Source organism: Pestalotiopsis fici, assembly GCF_000516985.1.
Source record: "Pestalotiopsis fici W106-1 unplaced genomic scaffold PFICI_Scf_2, whole genome shotgun sequence".
NCBI classification, from domain to species: domain Eukaryota; kingdom Fungi; phylum Ascomycota; class Sordariomycetes; order Amphisphaeriales; family Sporocadaceae; genus Pestalotiopsis; species Pestalotiopsis fici.
Window position 1 is genome coordinate 1,883,818 of NW_006917092.1, and position 23,734 is coordinate 1,907,551.

Below are 23,734 nucleotides of genomic sequence, written 5' to 3' on the forward strand. Positions count from 1 at the left end.
ATAATAACCCTTTCTAATTCCAACCTGTCATGTTATAAGTGATCCTGTAAAGCTTTCATGTGTCGTCGTAATACATACCTACGTACCCTGCCGGTCTGTTTGTAGGCTCGGCGTGATGCAGAAAAAGACCTTGTTCATTTGAATGTACCAACAAGAACAGAACTTTGATCTCCATGGCAGCGGAGTCTTGTTTAGTCTTTGAACCACTACTGAGCCAAAGACTTGTTTTCTCATCATCTTTCTGTACCTTTTTACTCATTTCCCTTTCCCAAATTCGTTTTTTACCATTGTTACCTGTACGTATTGTTGGTTTCACTTTCCACAAACTCGAGTTCAAGACCTAATTAAACAGAAATTTCCACTGCTGAGGTGAGTATGAAATAGACGTAAAGCATCAGACAGCAAAGGGGCGTGAGCTGCCGTCAGCAACGTGCTTTCAGAGGTCGGACATGAGGCCCCTGTAAAGAGTGACTGGTAACCTCAAAATGCAACTAGGGCAAATAGACCGTCTCATATTTTCTTTTCAGCCCGCCTCATGGAACCCCGGAACCTAGTTCCGGGCGGCACGAAATGCATGCAAATTGTTTGCAAGAAGCCGTCTCGCATGTCACGTTCTGTGCAACCATACGGCTGACCTCTGGATACTGTTCATCGGGGCAAACAGTGATGACCTACAATTCTCTTCTGAGAGTTGGATTTTTTTATTCTCCCGCCAAGCTTTTGATTCTGATTATCATCAGTTACGATAAACAACAGACATGTCCATGTAAAGAGAGAAATTCTCAATGGAACTTGATGCCAGCGTGGACGTGACCACAGAAATCGATCAGATACTTTTCTTCTCTCTACAAGAGCACGAGTAAAAATGTTTGTTGCCTATCTTTACCACGGGCAGCAACGAAGAGATCATACTCAGCAACCAGCAAAATGTTTCTCGTCTACGGATACGATAACCACGCCTTCACCATGGACCTGTCCCATCTTGATGCCCATGATACATGGTATCTCCTCGACGACTTTCACGAGGCTTTCAGTCCCATGAAATTGTCGGAACTTCCAGGACGCCCTTTGGAACCGGATCGCAGGCACAATAATGAATGGAAGAGGATCTTTGACAGATTCGGCGAGCCCCAGATACTCCACAACTGTACAATAAAGCCCGAGGGCCCCAAAGGCATCCATGTCCAGACCGTCTCGGGAAGAGACGTCGATGCCTACCACGAGGTGCAGCGCGAGATGGCGCTGGGCTGCCTCTCGACGCCCTCATTCGAGGTCCTTTCGGAAAAGCGAAGCTATAAAGAATTCATCAGGGGGGTCTTTTTCCGCTACTACATGAATCACATCAAGCACTGGATCGAGAATGAAGCGCACATATACTCGGTCGCCGTCGACGGCCGCGTCCGCGGCGGCTGCCTGGTCGAGGAGATCAGCCGGCGCACCTTGTCGTGGCGGTACTCGGACCTCCCCCACGGCGAGACGGCCGTCAACGGGCTGTCGGGCGTCCAGGACATGCAGGACTTTTGGAACGCCGACCAGGCCCTCAACATGGTGCGTACCGAGCACGATGTACTCAAGTGGCAGCGCCTTATGAATGACGATAGGCCTTTTTGGTGTAAGTCGCACCCTGCTTCTGAATAGCTGAATTCTCTGAGAGAGAGAAAAAAAAAAGGTTGCCCAAAGTCAAGGTAGTAATAACATTCCCACGTCCTAGATTTGACGGGCATTCACATTGGCCAGGGCCAGTTTCGCGGGTCCCGGGGCCTGGAGACGGCCCTGCTGCGCCAGATCATCCGGGCCAAGGGCGTCGACTCGGCCATCTTCGTCTTGTGCGAGCACGATAACGTCGGGCTCTACCGGTCGGAGGGGTTCGTCAAGGTCGACTACGTGCAGATGCGGGCCCGGCGGCTGCGGGAGAACACGGCCAAGCGGGCGGGCGATCCGAACCGGACCCATTTGTACACGACGCTCTCGGGCATGTGGAGGCCGGCCGACCGTGAGAGCTCCCGCTGCGCCGTCGATCGCGGGGAGAAGCCGAGGCTGTACCGGCCCGGGGTGGCTGCGCTCTTTACTGGACATGCAAGCAGGTTTATTTGATGGACTTGGTTCGTTCAAGGGGTTGGAGGGTTGAAACCGACACATGACCCGTGATGACCATCGAGGTGCAGTGACCATGACTGCTCGTTTGACGAATTGACGTTCAATTATCGTTTCAAATAGCGCTACATTTGATATGAAGATATTGCAATATTAAGTGATGTGGTGTTGCCCTTGGCACGAAATATGGAATAGATCACATTGGTACTAGGTTGATAGATATTGACCGTCAAAGATCGTGTAACATGAAATGAGACCTATCCAATGAACAAGGCAAAATTATGTAGGACATGCTTGGCATCCAGAGAGAGGTTTAGTATTACAATGACAGAATTCTCCTGTCAATCCTTTACTGATTTGTAACCAACTACATTCTATCCAGGCAGCTCCAGGTGAGTGACTTATATAGATCATGGAAGAAGGACCTGTCGATGGTCATCATTCGACCTCAACTTCCATTATTCTACACGGACTCACTCAGTATACTGAATGTAAGCTCATCTTGCGACGAACGACTTCCTTGGCCTACGAATTAGGCGATTTCGTCTTCACTTGCGTCTGAAAGGAGGGCAACTTCATGGACCAACAATCGCCTCTATTCAACAATCATCTTGTGAGATGATGAGAATCGAGGCAACTATTGCCTTGTTGTCACTCATATCAGTCATGCAGTAATAAATCACATTATAGGATGCTGTTACACTCACATCAAATTATGGCTATCAAATCAAGGGATCATGAGCTCTAATGTCTATTCAAATTCAAAATTGTAAAGAAAAGGAGAATTTCATTTCGTATGGTTTGTCTACCTAGTTCCAAGCTATGGTACGGATATCATATGTAAAACTGTCGCAACTCCCGCAAAGTCCCAAAAAAGTCATCTTTCTCGACAGGGTCTTTTTGCCTGGAGTCTTCTTCTCTTTCCCAAAGCCAATCAATCAATCGAAAATGTCGTGACGACAAGTTTGATTTCTTCTTTCCCTCCCATCCCCAGCTCCAGTCCATGGGTGGTGGTTTTTGTTTTTTTTTCTGTTTTATTTCCTCCTCTTCCTCTCTTGTTTCTCCCCAGTCAATGAATTCCCTGAAAACCCCCCGCCCCCAACATCATGCGCAGCCCAAGGGGTATCAAGTAAGTCAACTTAGCTATCTACGATTAGGAACGGGGAATCTTTCATGTTCCATATATCGACAATGAAAAGAAAAAAAAAAGGAAACGGAAAATCAATGTTGTGTGATGTTTTTTGGCGGTGGTGTGGTCTTTTCGCTTCGTTTGCAAATCCCACTCCTTACCCAACTTTCCAGTCTATAGGATCATATACCGAGTCATCATATGCGGCGTATCAAAAGTCTTTTTTTTTTCTTCGTGAAAAAGGGCGGAATCACATGGATCTTCTAGATCATGTTCAGGCTGTCGAACTGCGGCTCAATGACCTGTGGTTGTTGTTGTTGATGATGATGCTGTTGCATCGGTTGCGGTGTCGTCATGGTTGTAGTTGTTGCTGGCAGCGCCGGCATGGGAGTCGGCGTGACTGCCATCGAGGCAGTCGTGCCCTGGGGTGTCTCTGGGGTGCCTGGTTGTTGAACCTCTACTTTGGGTCTGGCCATTTGCGATGCGGCAAGGGCGCGCGAGTGGCTGCTCTCGCGGCGTCGCTTGGGTGCATCCTTGATCTTGGGATGGGTATGGCACTGTGTATACTGTTAGTATTTCTTTTCTTGTAGTCATGAACTCGAAAGTCGGCAGATTTTACCTTGTAAGCATGTCTGAACCAAGTGGTCCCCTTCTTCTTGCTGCTCACCAAGGCGATCCAGTCATTACAGCTGCCACAGAGACCCTCCCAGACGTCTGGATTTCCATCCATGCGCCGAGTTTCCTGAGGCTCCTGGAACGGGTTGCCCGTGGCAGCACTAATGCCATGGGTGAAACTCTTGTCATACCAAAAGGCAGAGTTCTTGAGCACCAGCCATCGGCCGGGTTTGCAGATACCGCACCAGCCCTCGCGCTTGTTGCCGTGGCCACGGACCCATCTAGGTGTGTAGAGATCACCCTCGAAACGTAGTTCTTGCTCGTGGGGAACCATGTCCGGGTCTTCGGGGTTCATATCTTCGGGCGGCGGCGGGATCTGTTCCTCGTGCAGGGAAGCAAACAGATCCGGCGGGTCAGACAGATCAGTGTAATGGCCATGTAACGAGTGTGGGTCTGCGTTGCTCTGAAGCATCCTGAACAGTCCGTGCGACATCAATGGCGGTGGGGTCTCAAAATGATGGTGCAGTTCAGGATGGAAACCATTTGATGGCACTTGCGATGGTAGCTGTGATGGCAAAAGCATGCTGTTGCGGAAGGCAGGGGCATGTGAAATCAGAAAAGGTTGCTGCTGAACCTGCTGGACGTGCTGAATAGCCTGGAGATTACCAAAGTTGAGCGGAAGCGGGTTTCCAGAAATCGTGGGAGACGAGTGCCTTGATGCCATGCGAGCGCCAAAGGGATCGTGCGTGTGGTGATAAACAAAGGGCGATGGCCTGCGGCTAGGTGTGGTGCCGTAATTGCCCGTAGACCATCTCTTGTTTCTTGCACTGCTGTCAACCGTGTAAGGTGCAGATCGCACGCCGCCTGGCCGAGGCGACGGAGAGGCTCCGCGGCCACGACTCTGCGTACGCACCAGCTCTGAGCGGCTCTGGGGGGTCATACGAGGGGATGCTACGGGAGAGAGCTGAGTGGACGACATCATCGAGTTCCTGTTCGAGGTCGGAGGGTAATCTGAGAACGAGGGAGCTTCCGAAAGTGCCGAGGAGAACTCGTCGTACGATGGCATGTCCGAAAGATTGCCCGACGTTGACATGGTGAATGATGATCCAGACATGCGGCGATGAGATAATCCAGTCTCAAAGTTGAGTCCTCCTTCTTGCTCCATGGGACCTCCTTGGTATCTCAAATCAAGAATCGGAATAGCATCGTCAGTTGTCAGCGCTTGGCCAATGCTCATATCAGTATCCAGGCCATGAGCTTCCATGCTGTCCTCGCACGACTTCATACCCCATGGATCTGTCCCATGCGTCAGTCCTCCTGAAGTGAGCCCACGCCAGGTTGACTCACTGCTTTCCATGGTAGTGACGGGATAAAAGTCCTGGTGCATGGAAACGGGTCGTGACAAGTCCTGGTGCATCGAGACAGGTCGAGACATTGTATCACTCGGTGTCATTGCTATGCTGCTCGTCTCCCACGAGGGGATCGTGCTGTAGTCTTCGCCGAGGCAGTACGAGAACCCTTCGTGAATAGTTGCTGGCCGAGGTCGCATGCCCTGGGATGTTGGCGTCGTCCACATGCCTGTAGGACCAACCATGCCCTCCGACTTTCCTGGCATCTCATGACCATTCATTGTGATGAGGGGAGCTGGAGTTGATGTTGGTGCGTCCCTCATGAAGTGATTATTTAAGTTGAAGTTGAATGCAGGTGCTTGGAGCTGCTGATGCTGCGCTTGCCTATGTAGAGTGGGTGAGCTTTAGGGGTAGCAGTGATATATTATCAATAAGTTAAGCATACAGTTGTGTCTCCTTTGAGTCCATGGCAGTGAATGGACTCGGGAGTTGATTGACAAGGGAGTGAACGTGGTTTAATCTATGCTGTGGGAGGGAGCTGGGTTAGCAGTTGACTAGGTAGGATATAATCAAGGACTCTATTGTGCCTAGTCGAGCGAGAGCCTTTCATGGGTCCACCGAGGCCACGAATCCATGCCAATTCTGGGATCAACCCTTCGAGACGCGCGACTTACTCAGTAATAAAAACAACATGGGAATATGACCGTGAACAAGACGACGGGATAATCTGCCGTTGATGGGCTATGGCTGGTAGGCCGGAGTGGTACTGGGTAAAGGAACGCGTTGATCTAGAGCCTTATAGCGATAATGACTGCGGGGCGTCTCGGGTCGACGGTGACAAGGAGCGTATAGATTTTGTTCTTTCTCTCTCTCTTCCTCTTTCTCTGTTCGATGGATTAAGTGGTATAGACTTCTGATCGTTGGTGTGCTTCCGTGTGCGAGAAGATGGTAAATGAGTGTGGTGAGAGATGTCCGGAGGAGAACAACTCTTTACGGTAGGTCTTGCAGGCAACACTTGTGGACAGGTACGTCCAGGTGGGAAGAGAACCAGCTCAGAGTATTATAGACCAGAGGGGGAATAATAAGGTGTCTTCTTAAACAAGGAAGATAGGGAAAAAAAGGAGCGACTAGTAGATCAATCGAATAATAGCGGGCACTGTGCTAAAGAGGGTGGGCGAGGCGGAAGAGGAGCAGAAGGGCCAGAGCAGAGGGGGGCGGTGCTGAACCCTGAGAGGTATGTATAAAAGAAGTACGCAGTGTGGGAATTGGCATCATCCATGGATCGATACTCAACAACTCAGCAGGGACTCCAGGTTGGGTTGGGTGATGTCCGGAACATCGGTAGGGAGCTAAGCCGGATTCCCTGACACACAAGCCTGGCCACGTCTGTGAGGTAGAGGGTAAGGTAGAGATGGGGAATGGGTGTGCGAGGGTGTTCTTGGCATGCTACTGAAAACAGACATGGACGATGATGATGACGGGGACCAGGAGTTCCGCAAGGATTTGCAAAGCGCAGGGTTCATCGGGGAGGTGTAGTTACAACAAAACCAACCCAGCCCAGCCCAGTTCAGCGATGATGTGGTTAAGGATAGTACAGGATACCCGGAGGAGACGGGGGGGTAACCTTGACATGAAGGAAATCATATACACTTACCAGGGGCTGCCCCAGTTAGAGCGCCCAGGACAGGGGACGGTGCCTGATTGGGAAGACCACTTGCGGGGAGAGGGCCAGAGAGAAGCCCCGATTCGATATTGACATGTGGATAGAGCTCTGCAAGTAAGAAGCGTACCTGACTTGCGCGTGCGTAGTGGCAGTGTACACGGCACTTGCAACAGAGTAATTGAACAAACCTCGGATGGGGAATAGACGGTTTCCTCCCGCTCTCTTTGCCTTGTCATGTTTGCTGTTTAGCGTATTGAGGACTGACTAAAGTAGTAGAGAAAAGCACCAGAAGTTGGATTGTGCCCATGTGGCCTGTGGAGGTGGCTTGTCTCACAATAGCAGCACGGAGTTGAGAATAGGACTAAACAATATGATAATCGCCGATGTGACTGGAGGGAAAGCCTGTGCCTGCCGACTGACCGTGCCCCAGCTCTAGTCGGCCAGCCAACTACGAGAACAGATGGAAATATGACACATGGGAATGATGATTCCTTTTCTTTTTCGTTTTCTCTTTTGAGCTGAGATGGAGAGGACCCAGCTTTCGACAGACGGGCGTAAGTCCTTGCGAGCCTGCGGGACCAAACAAGTAGAGGGGCAGGAAGAAAAAAAAGTAAGTCTTTTTTTTACAGTATCGTATGACACAATGTCGATGCAACATCGGTCGGATACGTCGATCTGGAGAATGTCAAATCTCAAGAAGCGTAAGATCCTGGCGCCAGGCGCTTGTCTCCGCGGGCGATCAGGATTACCGAACCGAGGGGCACGATCTCCAGTAGTGCCGCCTTGCCCGGTGGATGCTGATTTAATTCGCAAAACCAAAAACGGGCCATCTAGAGAATCGACGGCGCAAAGTTGGGCAGGACGGACAACCCACGCCGCACACTGGCGGGCGAAAGGTTCACCAAGTGGCCTTGGACAAAAAGAATTGGTGCAGGACCTAACGAACAATGAGGCCAAAAAAGGTGAAGCAAAGCAGGTACTACTGCCTGCACCTACATACATCCTATCAGGTAAGCTGGAAGAGGCAGGAGTTGCTGCTCCACCATGATGGATTCCGAACAGGAGGAAAGGGAAGAAAGGGAAAAAAAAAGTTGTTACCAGGATTCCTCAGTCTCCTCGAGAGCCGTATGGACAGGCAGAGCTGGTCCTCTGTCGAACCACGGAGGACGATCAAGGATCGCTGCGTTTGGTAAAAACGTCTCGAACATCGTGCTGTAACCCTATCTGGAGGCTCTAGTCCAGTCAAGTCCATCCATATACAGCAAAGGTAGGTAAGGTACCGTACCGTACCGTACGTACCACACCCGGCCTGCCTCACTTGCAAGCACGCCCAGGTGTTTTCAAACATGACGACCCCACTGGGTGCCCTGAATAGTATTGAACAGAACAAAGGAACCTCTTGATGGTTTGGTAGAAGTACTCGTCGTCAATCAACTCCAGGATGTGACCAGGAAATAGAGTTTGGCCGACGAGAATGAAGGGAGATACGCATCTGATGACCAAGAAGCTTGCGCCTGCTCTTAATTAGAGACGAGAGCAATATGTTAGAGATCATACTCGCGCAACTGGCCGCGAGGGCAAGAGGCTGTGTGTGCAGGCGGCTGTTCCAGGTGGTCCGACTGGAGACGAACAAGCCCTGCAAGGACGGGGGCATTTGGGGGGGCTTTCTCAGGGGGCCTGCGATCATTGAGGATGGATGATGTTCTCTCTTTGGCCAGCAGAAGCGAGCACGGAGTACAGTACACTCGCGAAAGAGAGGGAGATAGAGTGAGAGGGCTCGGCAGACATGTAGACAATTCAAGAGATCGCGAGAGCCATAGCCGTCCGCACCGGCGGGGGTGACTTGCTATCAGATTGGACAGAATGGGCAGCGAGCGAGGTTTCAAAGTAAGCGAAAGCAATATCCTCGGTTAGTACAGTACAGACAGACGGTAGGTATGTAGAAGACGCCACAAAACGCAACGCAACGCAGCAGCAGCAGCAGCAGCAGCAGCAATAGCACTGCTCGAACAAAGTGAGTTATAAAATCCACCATCTACCTACTACAGCCTGCTGCTGCTATAGTAGTAGGTTAGTAGCTTGGCCGAGACTCGCTGTACTCTTCAGAGATGGGCCGAGTAGTAGGTAGTGGTTGTTGGAGCTAGAGGGAGGAATGGAGGGTATATGCGCTGCCGTAATAATGATGATAGCAGCAGTAGCCAAGTTAAACCTGCAGCAGCTTTCGTGAAAGGAACCCCAAAGAAGAGGCGTCAAATGGCGCGACGGGAACAGTGTACTGCTCTCTGTGCCTCTCGCCTTTCTCTTTGCTCGACGTTGTCGGATGGACGCGTTTGAGGTCAGCGTTGGGAGGTGGGTGGGGTCGCGACTGATTGGCGAAAGAGTGGATGCAGGGCCTGGGCTGCGCTAGGCTACTTTGCGGTCTAGGGCGCAGCTGCAGGGGGGAGACCCGCGTATCAGATCAGACTTCTGAAACGCGATAATCCCTCCATGGCTCCTCTTTTCAGCCCTTCTAGGCCCTCAACGAGTCCAGCTTTCAGACACCCGTCGATTCCGTGGAAATGACCGACGGCTTGCTACTGCTTCTTTTTGAACTTTTGAACAACGGAAAACTTTCTCTTGGTTTGGTTTCCCATCTCCATTCTTTTCCTTCTTTCTAGTCGAAAGCCGAGTCCTTTTTTCTTTCTTTACATATATGAACCAAAGTTACTAAATATAACCATGACCTAAAGGCTCTGAAAGAGACACAGACATCATCGTCTTTCGCGGCCGGCCATTCGGTGCCATCGATGTGGAGATAGGTACCTAGTATACACGGATGGATGTGTGTGCAACCTATATGAGAATTAACAAATATACTATATACCACTGTATTCGACGAAGGTTTACTTGACGTATGTAAGCGCGGGCAGATCCGACACTTTGACAAGACAAAAGATGCAGAAAGTAAAATAAATCAAAGGAGATAAGAAAAAAAAAAGAACAATCATCTGTACCTTTGACAAATTTTGGGAAAGGCCACCAAGTAATTTGGTCTCGGTAAGCAAGCTGACACTCACGATCCTTTGCCGTCGAGGCTAGACAATGATTGGGTATGCCTCGGCGTACTTCTGCTGCTTGTCCTGTTGGCCCTCTTTTTGGTGTTTAGGTGCAAGCCACATTACTGCTGCTACTGCTATTGCTACTGTTGCTACTACTACTACGAAACGATGCTCCCATTCTCTCTACATGTCTTTCGTCCAAGTCTGCTCAAGGTATGTATCGACTGGTTCTCAAAGATTCTAGACCTTCCCCATCTGTGTAATGGCACGTCAGAGGCCTGCTTCAACGTGCAGTAGTGTGGTCCCAGCCGGCAATCATATCAAACGTCAAATGGGGCATCATCTGGCGCAAAAGAAACGTCAATTGCTTAAGCTTCTTTTTTTGATTTCCCTTTCTCTTCCTTCCTTTCTGCAAATGCACAGTCATCTTTGGACAGTCTCACACCCCCTTTGATCAAACTCCACGCCAATCATTATCGAAAGGGCCGAACCCATGGACTTATGGCAGCTGGGATCTCTTGGGGGAGGTTTTCACAGTAGGTACCTAGGTATGCATGTCTGTCGCAAATGGCCCGACCTCGAGAGTGCTTGTCATCTATGACTGGCTATGGGAATCTGGGTTCACCATGCAAGAAACCAATGCGGATGCGACGCTGCTTTGGAGATCCTTCTTCTAGGTTGGGGGATCCCTCTCTCTTCTTTTTCTTCCCCTCCCAACACGACAATATATACCCAGTTATTTCTTGGTAGTATTTCGATTAGAAAATGCAGCAAGCAGACGGGAAGTGGTTCCCCGGCACGACGGCGTCTTGAACAACTGTTCATGATTTGCCACTGCCTTGGAGGGACGCCCCCGGCTTGCAACACCCGGGCTGGGCCAGTCAGAAAATCGTAAGCTATAGCATGACAGGCCTTGTTCAATATCTTGTCTGGTCTGGTCCGTCTTGGGGGACGAACGGCCAATTGGCCAGCTGGCCACTTATACGCTACGTAGATGCACACGCTTATTTTTTTGCCCCCTTCCTTGCTGCTAGGAACTCGGTTCCGTCTAGCTGGATGGATGATCGATATAATGATACGATCGGGGGGCCGCCCACCCACGCGTTGCGCCCGCCCGCCGCTTGCTGCTCCAAAGAAAGAAACAACCGGAAATTAAATCATGGGAAACTTGACGCATGGCCGACCTATGTTCCCGCCCAGTCCGCTATGGGGTGGAGGGGACCATGGCGGCGGATATTGGTGACAGATGGGCGTCTTTATTCCGCAGACAAGACCGGCGCTCAGACGATATACTGGACATTATGCTATCAATATGGTCAAGTACCGTAGCCTGAAGCGGGAGAAGCACCAGAACGTTCTGCTTTGATTCCTTTTGGGTCCTCTGTTGCGGAACCGTTTGTTCATCCGTAGTGGCCGCGCCAAGTTGCAACCAAGACCAAGGAAAACCGTTCAGATTCATATAGACTAAAGTAGCGCATAATGTTCTGGTTGGCTATGGGAAGTGGGAAACAAAAGAAAAAAGGAACTCACTGAATACCGTACGGTAGTAGCGTGTACCTGCAGCAGCCGGCGGGTCGCAGGTGCATCCAGAAACGGGCACAGCGTTTGGTCAGGATACAAGGGAGGTAAACCAAGTACGTATGTATAATCCACCATATTAAGGTGTAGAGCTTACGCTTGTGCTTCCTTTTTGAGCAGTGCGAAGCCCACGGCCGACGGACGACTTTGCCATTACGCGCGGCGGGGTTGCGAAAGCTGCGACAAACTTACAAATCTGACGTTTTTTCCCGCTCGTGTGCGTGCATCTAGTGAGTACCAGATAACCATGGAACAAAGGACGTACACAGATGATCTCGGGAGTTCGTGTGTTCGTATAATCGTAGTAACCTACAGTAGTATACTAACCTACTTTAGTACACTACAGTGAAAGCCCGGGCACGCCGGGGTCCCTCATTTTGAATGAATTCCAGCAGCGCTAATAAGCAAGCTAACTGTCACAGTAGATATCAAGTTACCAAATACCGAAGGCTGCTTTGACTGACGAAATCATCTTGAGTACTGACCAGTCGGGATCTGCTATGACGCTTAGGAGAAGAAGAAACGAAAGCAGAATATTTTAAGCTAGCTTTTGCCAAAGGAAGTAAAAAGAAGACACCAGAGAAAAAGTCCAAGGTTGTATCTTCCAACTTTCTACTGTAGTAGTCTAGCACTTCTAGCGAGCTTCGATGAGTTGTTCTGTGGGTACCTGGGACTGGAAAAGCGCGCCAACGGCGCAACCTGCCAAGCCCACATACATTAACGCACCAAAAGCAGTTCAGCCCGTCTATTTCCCTCTCTCTCGCACTCACTCACACGCTTCTAGGAGGGATTCCGCCTGGGGTCCCCCCTGGTTACTGTATAGGCCCTTGAATGCTTGGTAGCCCGCCAGCCCGAACCAGCCCACCATCTTTCTGTGTGAGTTGCCTTCAACGCATAACAACGTCCGCCCCATTGGGAAATTATTCAATGCCTTCGCCTGTTTACCCGCAGTCTCAACGTTGCAGCTTATTCCGGCTCTTATGAAGATCTCGGGGGCACCAATGAATGACGCGATGGCCCGTGTTCTCCCCAGATAGTAACAAAGATTCCCTCTATCCCACAAATAAATCCCAGTCAGTAGGCAAGGCATGTTCCTCGTTTGGGGATCGCGACCCAGCCGCACAGCCGAAGGAAAACAGAGAAGCAAAAAGAAAAGTATGGATGAACAGCCTGTCAACTGGTATTCCATGCTGATTCCGAATTGCGCTTCTCTTCGTATTACAGTGTACCATGTACAATTCTGTATAGGATCTACCTGGGTTGCTCACACCCAATGTCGAGAATCTAGACAATTGTAGCCGTATGCAGTAAGAATAAAAATGGATCCCCCCTCGGCGTGTAAATCAGGAACCCGAATGCAGTCATACCTCAACTTGGTTGATCTCTTGGATGGGAGCGAGAGGATGAAAATGTGTCAGCGTAGGAATCATGAATTATTGTTATATGATATCACTCTTGTTTGATGTTTACTACCAAACAGCCTACAGACAAAGTGATTATAATAGGCTGAACGCTGTCCGGCGGTATTGCCGCGTGGCCTGTATGTTTCCTAAACAGAGACAAGAGGAGAAGAGAGGGCTCAGCAACAAGAGAGTAATAGTAAAGGAAGCAGTGGTAATAGTAGTAGTGGTATTCATGGTTGCCGAAAATAGAAGTAGTTCCTCCTTGGGGGTTTGCTCGTCCTATCGCATCTCTTTTCAGCAACTTTCAGCCGAGTTGGAGGTGCCACCCACTTCTGATGTCCCTGGAGCGCGGCCGACCCAAAACCCCTGGCAACAACCCAGTTCCAGCATATCCGGCTCGATTATTGGGGAAAAGAAGACAGCCCCGACAACTCCTGCTTGCCTGTGGAAAAAAAAGAATCCACACAAAAGAGGCAACCCTTTGACCAGGGCTTACTGCTTGTTGATCCTCTTCCACACTTCTGTCTCCGCCGCCACGAGCTTCTCGCCTGTCGCTTGGGCCCACTTTTTGGCAGAGTTCCAGACGCCCTCGTCATCCGACCCATACTCGTAGCCGGACTCATTGCGGCGTATAGCAGACTGCTGATATCTGTCGAGCTCAGATGCGTCTGCATTCTGGTGATAGCCTGGCGGGTGCTCCAGACTCTGGGCGCCGCTGCTCGCGCCTACCTGGTTGTTGTACATTGTCGGCGGCGGAGGAGCTGCCGACATTGTGCCGGACTGCTGGGCTGGATATGCCATGGTGGGAGGTGGGATTGACATCTGCTGGGGATATGACGGCGCCGGTGCAGATTGTGGGGATACATACTTCTCGCCATCCTTTGGCGGAGGAGGAAGGTGAGCCGTCCTACTAGCAGTCGGCTGAGCACCAGGTTGTGGTGGTGGGGGTGCGTCGCTCTTATCGACAAGGCCCTGCGTAGGAGTTGGTGGGATGTAGGCAGCTCGCGATGGAGCTGCAGCGCTGCCCGTTGGCGCTGGAAGAGAAGGAACAGCTCCAGGCTTGGCCTCAGGGTAAGAGGAAGTCCGTGACTGGGTCGGTGAGGCCGTGATAGAAGCTGGAATTGTCTTCTCTTGTCCTGCTGATGCTCCTGCTGAAGCTGTCTGCGGAGTGACTCCTGATGGCTTGGTTGCCACTGGGCTGTTTGCGTAAATGGGAATCGGCGGCATTGTATTGCAATGTTTTGTTGCCCCTGGTTTTTTCGCGGAAAATCAATGATTCTGAAAATTGTTAAAGTACGGAATTGACAATCGTGGCCACAAAGTGAATCAGGTCGCTAAGACAGGTACCTAGGCAACGACGTCATCGTGTGTCAGGTGACCTGAACTCTCCCCTTTATTCAATGCGAGCAAAAGAGACTGCGAGTTCATATTCCTTTTATTGGCGTTTTCTCTCTACTTAAACCTTATTAAATGGCATTTTGGCATGCATGGTATGATTTTCGTGGGTTATGTCTAGTCTAGAACTCGGGGGTTCTGCAGATTGATGTACAGCCAGCTTGTGTTTTACACTCGATTATCAAGGCTCGAATCAAATTACATTGGGGCAATGTCGAAATATTTGTTCTTTACATTTTATTTTTCTTGTTTCAAAAGAAAATATGTTGCACACTTGTACTTTGTGTAGACAATTGACCGATTACAGTTCCATGACTGATTCGCTGAAAAGCAGCTCAACATTATTGTGAATTGAACCTCTTCAGGCCGAATATTGCTCGTATGCCCACCTGATTGACCCTACAAACGCCTAAACCATAGATTATAAAACATAAAAGACATTGCCCAAGATCGTAGGTTTGATCGCTGAAAGCGCTAATCGGAAGCTGAAGTAAAGTCGTCCTCATGAGCCTCATCGGGGTCCTTGAAGACGCCAATATCAATTCTGCCCTCGAGCTCAGTTGTGAAGTACTCGATAAGCCAATCTTCTTGATCTCTGTCGAATTTCCATTTGCCTATTTGGTTGTTGATTTCAACCACGATGCCCTTGTGTTGCTCAGGGTCGAGTTTCGTGGCAAATGTTCGAAGGCCGTCAAATGTGAAGACCGACAAGGCATTTACCAAAAGGCTCTTCAGGTTTTGAAGGTTACTAACCGACTCGAGAATCTGATCGTCGATCCATTCTCCACCAAAACCCAGGTTCGTCAATTGAGGTAGAGCCGTCACGATCTGACGAAGCTCGATTGCACGAATTGATGCCCGTTTTAGATCGAGCTTCTTGAGGTGTCTGAGTTGACAGATTGAATCTGCTAGAACTGGAGTTTCGTGTACAACAAGGGCATCAGGCATTCCGTCTAGACCGCCAATGGTGAGGTCCTCGAGTATCTCCTGACGCCCCAGTGCTGACCAAGCAGCAGCGTCAAGTATATCGCCCTGCGAAGAGAATCCTTGCAGATCCAAGGCGAGCAGTTGTACATTGGGAGATGCCAAGACATCCTTGATTATCAGTAAGCTGTCGCCAATATTGGATAGCTTCAGTGTCCGGAGGTTCTTGCAAGACCCGATCCAGTCTACCACTTGCTTTAGCAGATTGTCATTCCCTGCAAGGTGCCAAGGGTTGTGTCGCTGATTTTCCAGGGAGAGATGTTCAATTGCGGTGCACGAGGGCAGGGCATTCAGGGAGTTCATCACGTCGCCGGGCAGACTGCCCAGAGTGAGAGTCTTTAGTGACCGAGCGTGTGCATTGAGCGCTCTCAGCGTCTGCAGGCCGATGTCGTTGTAACTTATGATCTCGAAACACTGTAATGAGTCACGGGGGAGAATCTGGAGAAAACTGGCGACATTTTCGTCCGCGCTGGCACCTGAGCATAGCAGACAAACAAACTCGGAGAACTTGGGACACCATCTCGCAATGGCACTCGCCGCTTCTGGAGTCAGCGCCGATGCTTCTTGCAATTGGAGAGACTGGAGTGAGGGGATGCGTGCTATCCACACCGGGAGGAGATCCGCTGGCAATGAGCTTGCTTCGAGATGATTAAGTGATACGGCGGTCTTGGAAAGGTCGGCCATCTGTTTGATATAAAGAGTAAGTGAATCCCCGGATTCAGTCATAGAGCGCTGAAAGTCAAAAAAGGGCATTCCCCGATTTCTGGTGATCTTCGTTTTCCATGTCTGATTTCCTCGTAGAACTAGGAACTGTTTCATATCCTCGAGAGGCTCAAGAAGGTCGACTGCCTTGTTGTTCCAGATATCTTCAAGCAGCGATCCATAGTTGCCAAGAGAGAGTGATCGAATCCACGTGCAGTATGGATATGCCGTCTTCCCGATACTTGACAGGAGAAGGGATTTCCACAATCTTGCCACTTTCGAAAGATTGAAGGTTTCTGCGGTATTGGCTGGGGACAGCTCGTGAATGCTGATACATATATACATGATTAGCATCTCGCCTTTTTCTACGGGCAAATGGGGTTTGCTTGGCGGTCGAATAATCATACCTGTACAATTGCTCCAATGCAAGACTGGCCACTCTTACACTAACTAGGGAACAGTTGAAGAGCGTTCCAAAGTCGCGCTGCCAGGTGAGTTCTTGGCATATCAGCAGGATAATGTCCTGGGGCAGGCTTTCACGCGACATCTTGGCAGGCGGCCCGAGGGCAGCCAAACGGAGAGGCCAGAGGAGTAGTGCCCAAGACGATTGAATGTGACCAGACACGCGCAAATTCAATGGTTGTCAATGAATGATGGTTGCGAAACGTGATGTGGCCGCGTACAGGTATAGGTAACAAAGTAGGTTCAAGTCCCTTGATGTCATGGAATAAGTGCCGTGAGCATGCAGATCACACACTGTACCAGGCGCCGGGACTATCCGTATCAAGTACAGTGCATAATGATGGGAATGCTGTGTCAGCTACCCCGCGACGCGCTTGCTGGACGCGACTTCCCAGCTGCCTGTCAGCTAACCTAGAGAAGTGCATGCAGGTGAATCGGGTCCATTAAGTTTATGTGCCTGGAGCTCCTTCAATTCCATCCCCCAAAAAGTGCCAGGCAGCGTTGAACCAAGAAAATCTTTCGCAAATTTGTGCGATTGAAGCATCGTCATTGTATGAGTTCATTGCATGCTCGTTCTACCCGATCCTCAACCTAGACGGCACAGCACAGGGTTCGTGCCGTATTCTACCATGAGAATAATTGAAGGCTAAGCATCACCTCGGATTATATCAGCAGCTGGGCTGCTATCTTTTACCAGAGATGCCTCTTCTCAGATTCACGCTTAGCGAGGATGGCGTCGGAGCTCTGCGTGATGCATTGGCATGCCTGAATAAGTTCAGCGAAGAGGTCTCCTTGGAAGCGACAAAAGACAAGGTTTGTGCCACGAGGGGAATCAAACTGTCAAGGTTCTAGTCTATTCGAGCTAATCCTTCAATTCCCAGCTTGATCTCACTGCCATGAACTCATCCAAGTCAGCATATGCCAAGGTCTCATTTGCCACCAATCGTTTCTTCTCAAAGTATCACTTTGAAGGGGCGGCCCAAAACAGGAACAAGTTCTTCTGTAAGCTATATAATCGGGTAACATGCCTCACGATTGCCGTACATACTTTTGCACTCGACGCTCATTGTTATTCAGGCACTCCTGTCGATATTTCGAGCTCGCAGTGGAGACCCTTTACATGAACATGACAAGAATACTACCATAGAGCGATGTGATGTAGCTGTTGAGGACGATTCTGAAAAGGCCAGCAGGTTCGTTGTCAAGATTATATGCAGGAATGGTACGTATTCGACTGTTTTTATTTTCCCGAGTTGTCCTCACTGTGGAAAATCTAGGCATGACCACCAAATATCGCCTGCCCTTCGAGGTCACCTCTCCCGTTCATGCAATATTCAACTCGGAAGAGGCTACCAATCATTGGTCTATGAGCTCTCGAACTCTGCGGCAGTTAATGGACCATTTCGGTCCTGGGATCGAATATCTTGATATTCATGCGGATGATGACCAGACAGTCAACTTTACCTGCTATACCGAAAAGATTGCAAATGGTGATGGTAGGTTGTTGTTGTGCTCTACGATTAGGCCATCATAGACTGATTTTGTCTACAGAGGTGTTGAAGAAGCCTTTACACACATCGATAGCCGTGGAACGAGACGAATTTGACGACTTTGAGGTCTCGGAAGACAGCGCCCACGTTGTAATTAGCGTCAAGGACTTTCGCGCCATCACACAACATGCATCGCCTCTCAACAGCGAGATGACTGCAAGTTATTCCTCGCCATCACGGCCTATGCAGCTGAGCTACAGAGGTGACGGTATCAAGTGTGAATTTCTGCTCATGACGGTTGGTGACCGAGCCGCCCCTGGCCAGAAAGGAAGAAAGGGGAAGGCCAACGCCAAGGGACCAAGACCTCCACAACTTGAAGCTGGCGCTGGCAGCCGCGCATCTTCTCGCGCGCCCAGTGCACCTCAACCCTCTGTAGAGCATGTAAGACGGGATCGACCGATGCCTCCACTCCGTCCGTCAAACTCAAGGCTTTCCCAACGCCCCCCTCCGCCAGCTTTCGATGATGATGATTCCCTATTCGTTGCCCAACCCCAGGACAACGATAACCAATGGGAACCTGTAAATCTCAACGACGAGGATGAGGAAGAGCAAAGTGCTCGATTGGAATGGGATGCCAGTGCACAACCAGTAGGTCTCAGGGTGTTTGAATGACACGGGATAAGCATGCTAATAGAACACAGACTCCGTCAGCCACGAGAATGAGACTCAGTACGGCTCGAGAAACGAGTGGTGGCAATACCGCGGCCGGTAGAGACCCTGGCGGCACACCTGATCCATCAGAATTTGAGCCTACCCAACGTTTGTCGGACGTTCGAAAATATGGTCTCTTTGGCGAGTAGCAGATGGATTAATCACAATATTGCTAGACGGCCCGTTTCCACGAATCTGCAGAATGAGAGCCAGTATGTAAATGGGTACGACTTGCTCATCATGGCAGAACAGGACCAGGGTTTGTGGCATGGGCGGCGACTTCATGGTCACAGATGAAGGCCCTCGGCATGAATGTAGATCCAGCTAGTTGCACAACCTGCACCTATGGCTCCAATTCGAGAGCCATTGGGAAGATTGCTCGAGGCAGCAATGACATTCCAACGACCCTTGACATCACCTGCTCTTCCGTCTGTCTTTGGTCCACAATTGCCGTGTTCTCCCCAACCCCAAGCAAGTACTGATCCGTCTTCGGTGACTGCTAGTACATGTTCACTACCCGCTCCTATCCTTGTGAGTTTTGGAACTTCGGGCGGTGGAAGTTGCCCGTGATCGTCTCGACCCCATGCAATTAGTGTACCATCATCCTTGTGAATGTACACGCCACCCCAACTACCACTGATTGCAGTCCAGTTTGGGACACTGGTAGGCGCATCGGATTTGAGACCCCATTTGTCAGGGCCGAGGACGAGAATTCTGCCCTCTCCTTTTCCACTGATCAACACAGTTGAGTGTTGTCCGCATACGACATCGGCAACCTTGAAGAGCACCCCACTAGTGCCGCCAATCTTACACGGTGCCTTGTGAATCACGGGCGGGGGAGGTGCACCATCCGGAAGGGACACCAATTGACCCAACTGTCCCTTCCTCCCATTACCCCAGCCGTATACATCGCCGTTACTCAAGACAGCCACAATGTGTGCTAGACCGGCAGCAATGCGAACGACCTCGAGTCCTTCAGGCGGAAAGTTTGGCACCAGTCGTGGCTCAATGATGCCCTGTGATTCGAAGCCAAGCTGACCCTGCTCGCCGGTGCCGCAACTGTACACCTTGGTGGCCTTGCCATTCTCATCTCTCACTATAAAGGTAGAACTCTCCCAGGTGCACGCCACGTCGACTATGGGGCCAAGGGTGGTGCCCGTTTCTTCAGTCAGAACCAGCTCCTCGAATTGGGCATTGTCTGCGGTACCAATGGTGGTGATGCCGCACGCCCCTTTGGAGGAATCTCCGCTCCAGTAGGCCTTTCCAGACTCGGTGAGGATGACTGAGTGGTTGCCGCCGGCCGCGACCTTGACAATGGCGTCCGAAGGCGGTTCGCAATGAAAGATGATGGGTTTGGGAACCGAGACGTCTTCCTTGTGGCCAAGGCCAAGTTGTCCCGATCCGTTGGAACCGAGAGCGAATAGTCCGGACATATTTCTGTCTGAATCCTTGGTCCTTTTGAAGTAGTATTTGGATGCCAGTGATGATGTTTAATGCTTCCGGCGCTGTATCATTCTAGTTGAGACCACAAGGCGGCATCCGAACATAAACTAGCAGCTACTTTCAAAGATACGTGGTTAGACAATAGAAACAAATTTCAAATTTGAACGACTGAGGAGCCAAATTATAAATGAGACTTGTTGATCAAGAGAGGAGAAAACAAGATTAAGAAATGCTTGAAAAAGACAATGAAATAATTGAATGTGATCAGGATTCAGCATCATGCTCTTCCTCTTAGTGTTTACCTTAGCAAACGTTGGAGCTAGAGTGGATACCAAGGTAGGTGACCCGCCCGTCCCTCTCGAGATGCACGGGCCGGAATCGCGCCGGCCGTTCGTGTCTGTCCCCCACCCAGATGCTGACACCTCAAAATTCTCAAAGCTTTAAAAAGGCGCCAGAGTTTTCCTTTCCCTCTCTCAACTTCCAACCTCAAAACCAAGGACGTTGATTGTTTGTGTCCTCACACCCGCCTCGGCCTTTCTCTTGAGACATAGAGAAATGAAATGAGGTGGTTTATGGTGCCAACTGGTTGATTCAAGGAACAACGGTACTATCTTCTAAACTGAAATCAAACCGCAACAGTAGCAGCAGCAATGGCGGCCACAATTCCTCTGCAGGTGCCTCCAGGCATGGAGAACTTTGCGATTGGTATCATTGGCATGGGAGCCATGGGGAAGATGTACGCTCAGAGGCTCAGCGATGCCGGTTGGAAGTAAGCCACACCCCATTGCGAGCAGCGACCTCAATGTCGTCGTCGCGGCTCTAGAGCCTCTGAGGAGTTTTGACAGGTAAGCATCTCACTTTCTCCACCTTCTCACCCCCCCACACACAACCGATGCAATGATGACTTGAGTGCATTTGGCTCGAGTATTGCCTGTGGTCGGCTGGATCGGCCATTCTGGTTCCCAGTTGACTGCTTGCTTTCCATGATGTAACTTCTCAGCTACCTTAATTTTTTCTTGTCTGAAGCGCATATCGGAAACCACCTTTTTTCAATACGGAGATCGTTGTCTGTGGCATAAAGCTAACAAGTTTCCTCCAACAGGCTGACCCAAAACCCTTGCGATATAGAATCAACGGCTGCGACCGGGAGGAAAACTACGAGAGCTTAAAGGAGGAGTTTGCTAGTAGAGTACATATTTTTATAGTTCATTATCCAATCTCAGGAGCAAATGCTGAGAATTTGTCCAGAGCAATGTTGAAATCTTCCGCAATGGCCATTTCGTGTCTCGATCCAGCGACTGGATCATGTACAGCGTAGAGGCTGCCAATATTGACAAGATTGTGTCCGTGTACGGCCCTTCCACCAAGATGGGCGCCATTGTTGGAGGGCAGACTTCGTGCAAGAAGCCCGAGATCGACGCTCTCGAAAAGCATCTTCCGGCGGATGTTGACATTGTTTCTTGTCACTCGCTCCATGGCCCCGGGACTGACACTCGTGACCAACCCTTGGTATGCTCTGTTTACTCATCATACCTTTGCTTACATTTTTGACAATCCTCATCACCCGTTTTTGCAATTTAGACTAGTCACATTGTCGAATATATGTTGATGACCATGTCACTCACGTCTTTGTAGGTTCTGATCAAGCACCGTGCCTCGGAAGAGTCGTTCAAAAAAGTTGAGGCTGTCCTGAGATGTCTCCAAAGCCGGCATGTCTACCTGACAGCCCAGGAGCATGACCATATCACGGCTGACACGCAGGCCGTGACGCACGCAGCCTTTCTCTCCATGGGCAAGGCCTGGAACAGCATGAAGGAGTACCCGTGGGAGACGGCCCGCTACATTGGCGGCATTGAGAATGTCAAGATCAACATTATGCTGCGCATCTACAGCCAAAAGTGGCACGTGTACGCCGGCCTGGCCATTCTGAACCCCGAAGCCCGCAAGCAGATTGAGCAGTACGCCAAGAGCACGACGGAGCTGTTCAAGCTCATGCTCGAGGGCAAAGGGGACGAGCTGCGGGCGCGCGTCTACGCGGCCAAGGAGCGCGTGTTTGGCGGCGGCGCGGGCCGCCAGTACAAGTCCGACGACGAGCCCCTCCTCGACGACGAGACGCTGGACCAGTTCAGCCTGGGCAAGAAGCCCGAGCTGCTGCTGCCCAATAACCACCTGTCCCTCCTGGCCATGGTGGACTGCTGGTCGGCGCTGGGCATCGTGCCCTACGACCACATGATTTGCTCGACGCCCATCTTCCGCATGTGGCTGGGCGTGACCGAGTCTCTCTTCCGCAACCAGGAGCGCCTCGACGAGGCTATCCGCGTCGCCGTCGAGGACATGTCGTTTCGCAGCGACGACCTCGAGTTCACCTTTGCCGCTCGCGGTTGGGCCGAGTGCGTCTCGCTCGGTCACTTTGAGACGTGGAAGGAGAGGTTCGTCGCCACGCAGCGCTTCTTTGAGCCCCGGTTCGCGGGTGCCATTGAAGTTGGCAACGAGATGCTCAGAGTTCTCGCAAAGCGACGTAGGGGAAGCCGTTAGGATTGGAGAGGCGACTTTAGAGTACAGTTTAGTGTAAACAGCCTACCCTGGGAATAGACGGAATAGACGGAACCAAATTAACCTATCGAGTTAACTACAATGCAAGATAGTTCCAATGCCTTTTTGATCATGTTTCTGGAGTATGGCGCTTTCAGCTGCCATCTAATCATCCCAGCAGGTCCATGGGTTCCGCGGAATTCCCTACACTTGCCCCATGCCAAGCGCGAGTAATTATCGTGTGCTTGGTACAGAGACAACCCACGCGAAACGCCAACAAACACGAGCACAGTAAAAAGTGACTGCCCATGATGCCACTTTTGAGACTTCCCTAACACGCTCCTGGACATGCGCCCGCCTCCCTCCTCCTCTCCTCTCATTCTCCTCTGGTAGCTCCCAGGTTTTGTCGGATACGCCAAGAATCTAGGAGGCTCGGTTGCATGGCTTAGCGAGCTTATCATAACTTTTTAACCCTTCAACGGTTATTTGGGGCATGTTTCTTGGCGCCCAGCGCTTATTCTAGACCGTACCCACAAGACTTGGGGGGGTTTCTTCCCTCTTCTCTACCACCTTAATTTGATCTCTTGTGGTCTTGGCCCGGTGATATTTTCAGCAACATTGTCCCTTCCCCGGACTGGTGTTCGTCCGATCGTGAGGGAACCAAGAAAAGAAAGACGTCCAATGTTCTAAATGTCAGCTGAGATATATATCCTTTGCTTAATTTATCTAGTGAGGAGCGATTCCATGGCTTGCGGGCAGTGCGCGCCAGCATCCCCCATCAGTAATCTACATTACTATTGTAATTCGGCCCCGTGGAAATTCATGGACGAATACAAAGCCTTTTGAAAAGCTCTACAAGCTCCGGACCAATCTGTTAGTTGGGCCCGTCAACGCGCGGCTTGAATCAAGGGGGAGTTGAGAAGGAGAAAAAAAACGAAGGGGCCGCACGCCCAGCCAAAGCCAAGCTTCCCGTGGTCCAATCCAGCGGTCGCCCTCCTCCGTCCAAGAGTGCGCCGTGTATCAACAACATACGATTTCTTTTTGTCCCCTTACCCATTTTGTCGTTCCTCCTAGTACAATCCCATATTCCAGCAGCCTATGTAGGTAGTTTGCATAATAAACCCATGCTTGATTTTATCCTCTTCC

The 23,734-nt window shown here is 50.5% G+C and overlaps 7 protein-coding genes across 7 annotated transcripts; 3 read left to right on the forward strand and 4 right to left on the reverse strand.

The window, feature by feature from the left end:
- Window positions 1-927: 927 nt before the first annotated feature.
- PFICI_02784 (uncharacterized protein) lies at window positions 928-2,094 on the forward strand (the record flags this gene model as incomplete). Its single annotated transcript, XM_007831365.1, has 2 exons — window positions 928-1,612; window positions 1,712-2,094. 2 exons carry the CDS (start codon window positions 928-930, stop codon window positions 2,092-2,094), a joined length of 1,068 nt encoding a protein of 355 aa, XP_007829556.1.
- Window positions 2,095-3,486: 1,392 nt separating this feature from the next.
- PFICI_02785 (uncharacterized protein) lies at window positions 3,487-5,510 on the reverse strand (the record flags this gene model as incomplete). The annotated part of the gene is made up of 3 exons (XM_007831366.1): window positions 3,487-3,780; window positions 3,843-5,134; window positions 5,186-5,510. The coding sequence occupies 3 exons, from the start codon at window positions 5,508-5,510 to the stop codon at window positions 3,487-3,489; spliced, it is 1,911 nt and encodes a 636-aa protein (XP_007829557.1).
- Window positions 5,511-13,361: 7,851 nt separating this feature from the next.
- Window positions 13,362-14,096, reverse strand: PFICI_02786 (uncharacterized protein; the record flags this gene model as incomplete). Its single annotated transcript, XM_007831367.1, has 1 exon — window positions 13,362-14,096. The coding sequence occupies one exon, from the start codon at window positions 14,094-14,096 to the stop codon at window positions 13,362-13,364; it is 735 nt and encodes a 244-aa protein (XP_007829558.1).
- Window positions 14,097-14,738: 642 nt separating this feature from the next.
- On the reverse strand, window positions 14,739-16,497 carry PFICI_02787 (uncharacterized protein; the record flags this gene model as incomplete). Its single annotated transcript, XM_007831368.1, has 2 exons — window positions 14,739-16,278; window positions 16,358-16,497. 2 exons carry the CDS (start codon window positions 16,495-16,497, stop codon window positions 14,739-14,741), a joined length of 1,680 nt encoding a protein of 559 aa, XP_007829559.1.
- Window positions 16,498-17,111: 614 nt separating this feature from the next.
- Window positions 17,112-18,762, forward strand: PFICI_02788 (uncharacterized protein; the record flags this gene model as incomplete). The annotated part of the gene is made up of 6 exons (XM_007831369.1): window positions 17,112-17,225; window positions 17,294-17,431; window positions 17,490-17,634; window positions 17,690-17,908; window positions 17,964-18,550; window positions 18,604-18,762. The coding sequence occupies 6 exons, from the start codon at window positions 17,112-17,114 to the stop codon at window positions 18,760-18,762; spliced, it is 1,362 nt and encodes a 453-aa protein (XP_007829560.1).
- Window positions 18,763-18,900: 138 nt separating this feature from the next.
- Window positions 18,901-20,046, reverse strand: PFICI_02789 (uncharacterized protein; the record flags this gene model as incomplete). The annotated part of the gene is made up of 1 exon (XM_007831370.1): window positions 18,901-20,046. The coding sequence occupies one exon, from the start codon at window positions 20,044-20,046 to the stop codon at window positions 18,901-18,903; it is 1,146 nt and encodes a 381-aa protein (XP_007829561.1).
- A 660-nt stretch (window positions 20,047-20,706) lies between these two features.
- On the forward strand, window positions 20,707-22,591 carry PFICI_02790 (putative prephenate dehydrogenase; the record flags this gene model as incomplete). Its single annotated transcript, XM_007831371.1, has 4 exons — window positions 20,707-20,825; window positions 21,185-21,245; window positions 21,305-21,565; window positions 21,692-22,591. 4 exons carry the CDS (start codon window positions 20,707-20,709, stop codon window positions 22,589-22,591), a joined length of 1,341 nt encoding a protein of 446 aa, XP_007829562.1.
- Between the last annotated feature and the right edge of the window lie 1,143 nt (window positions 22,592-23,734).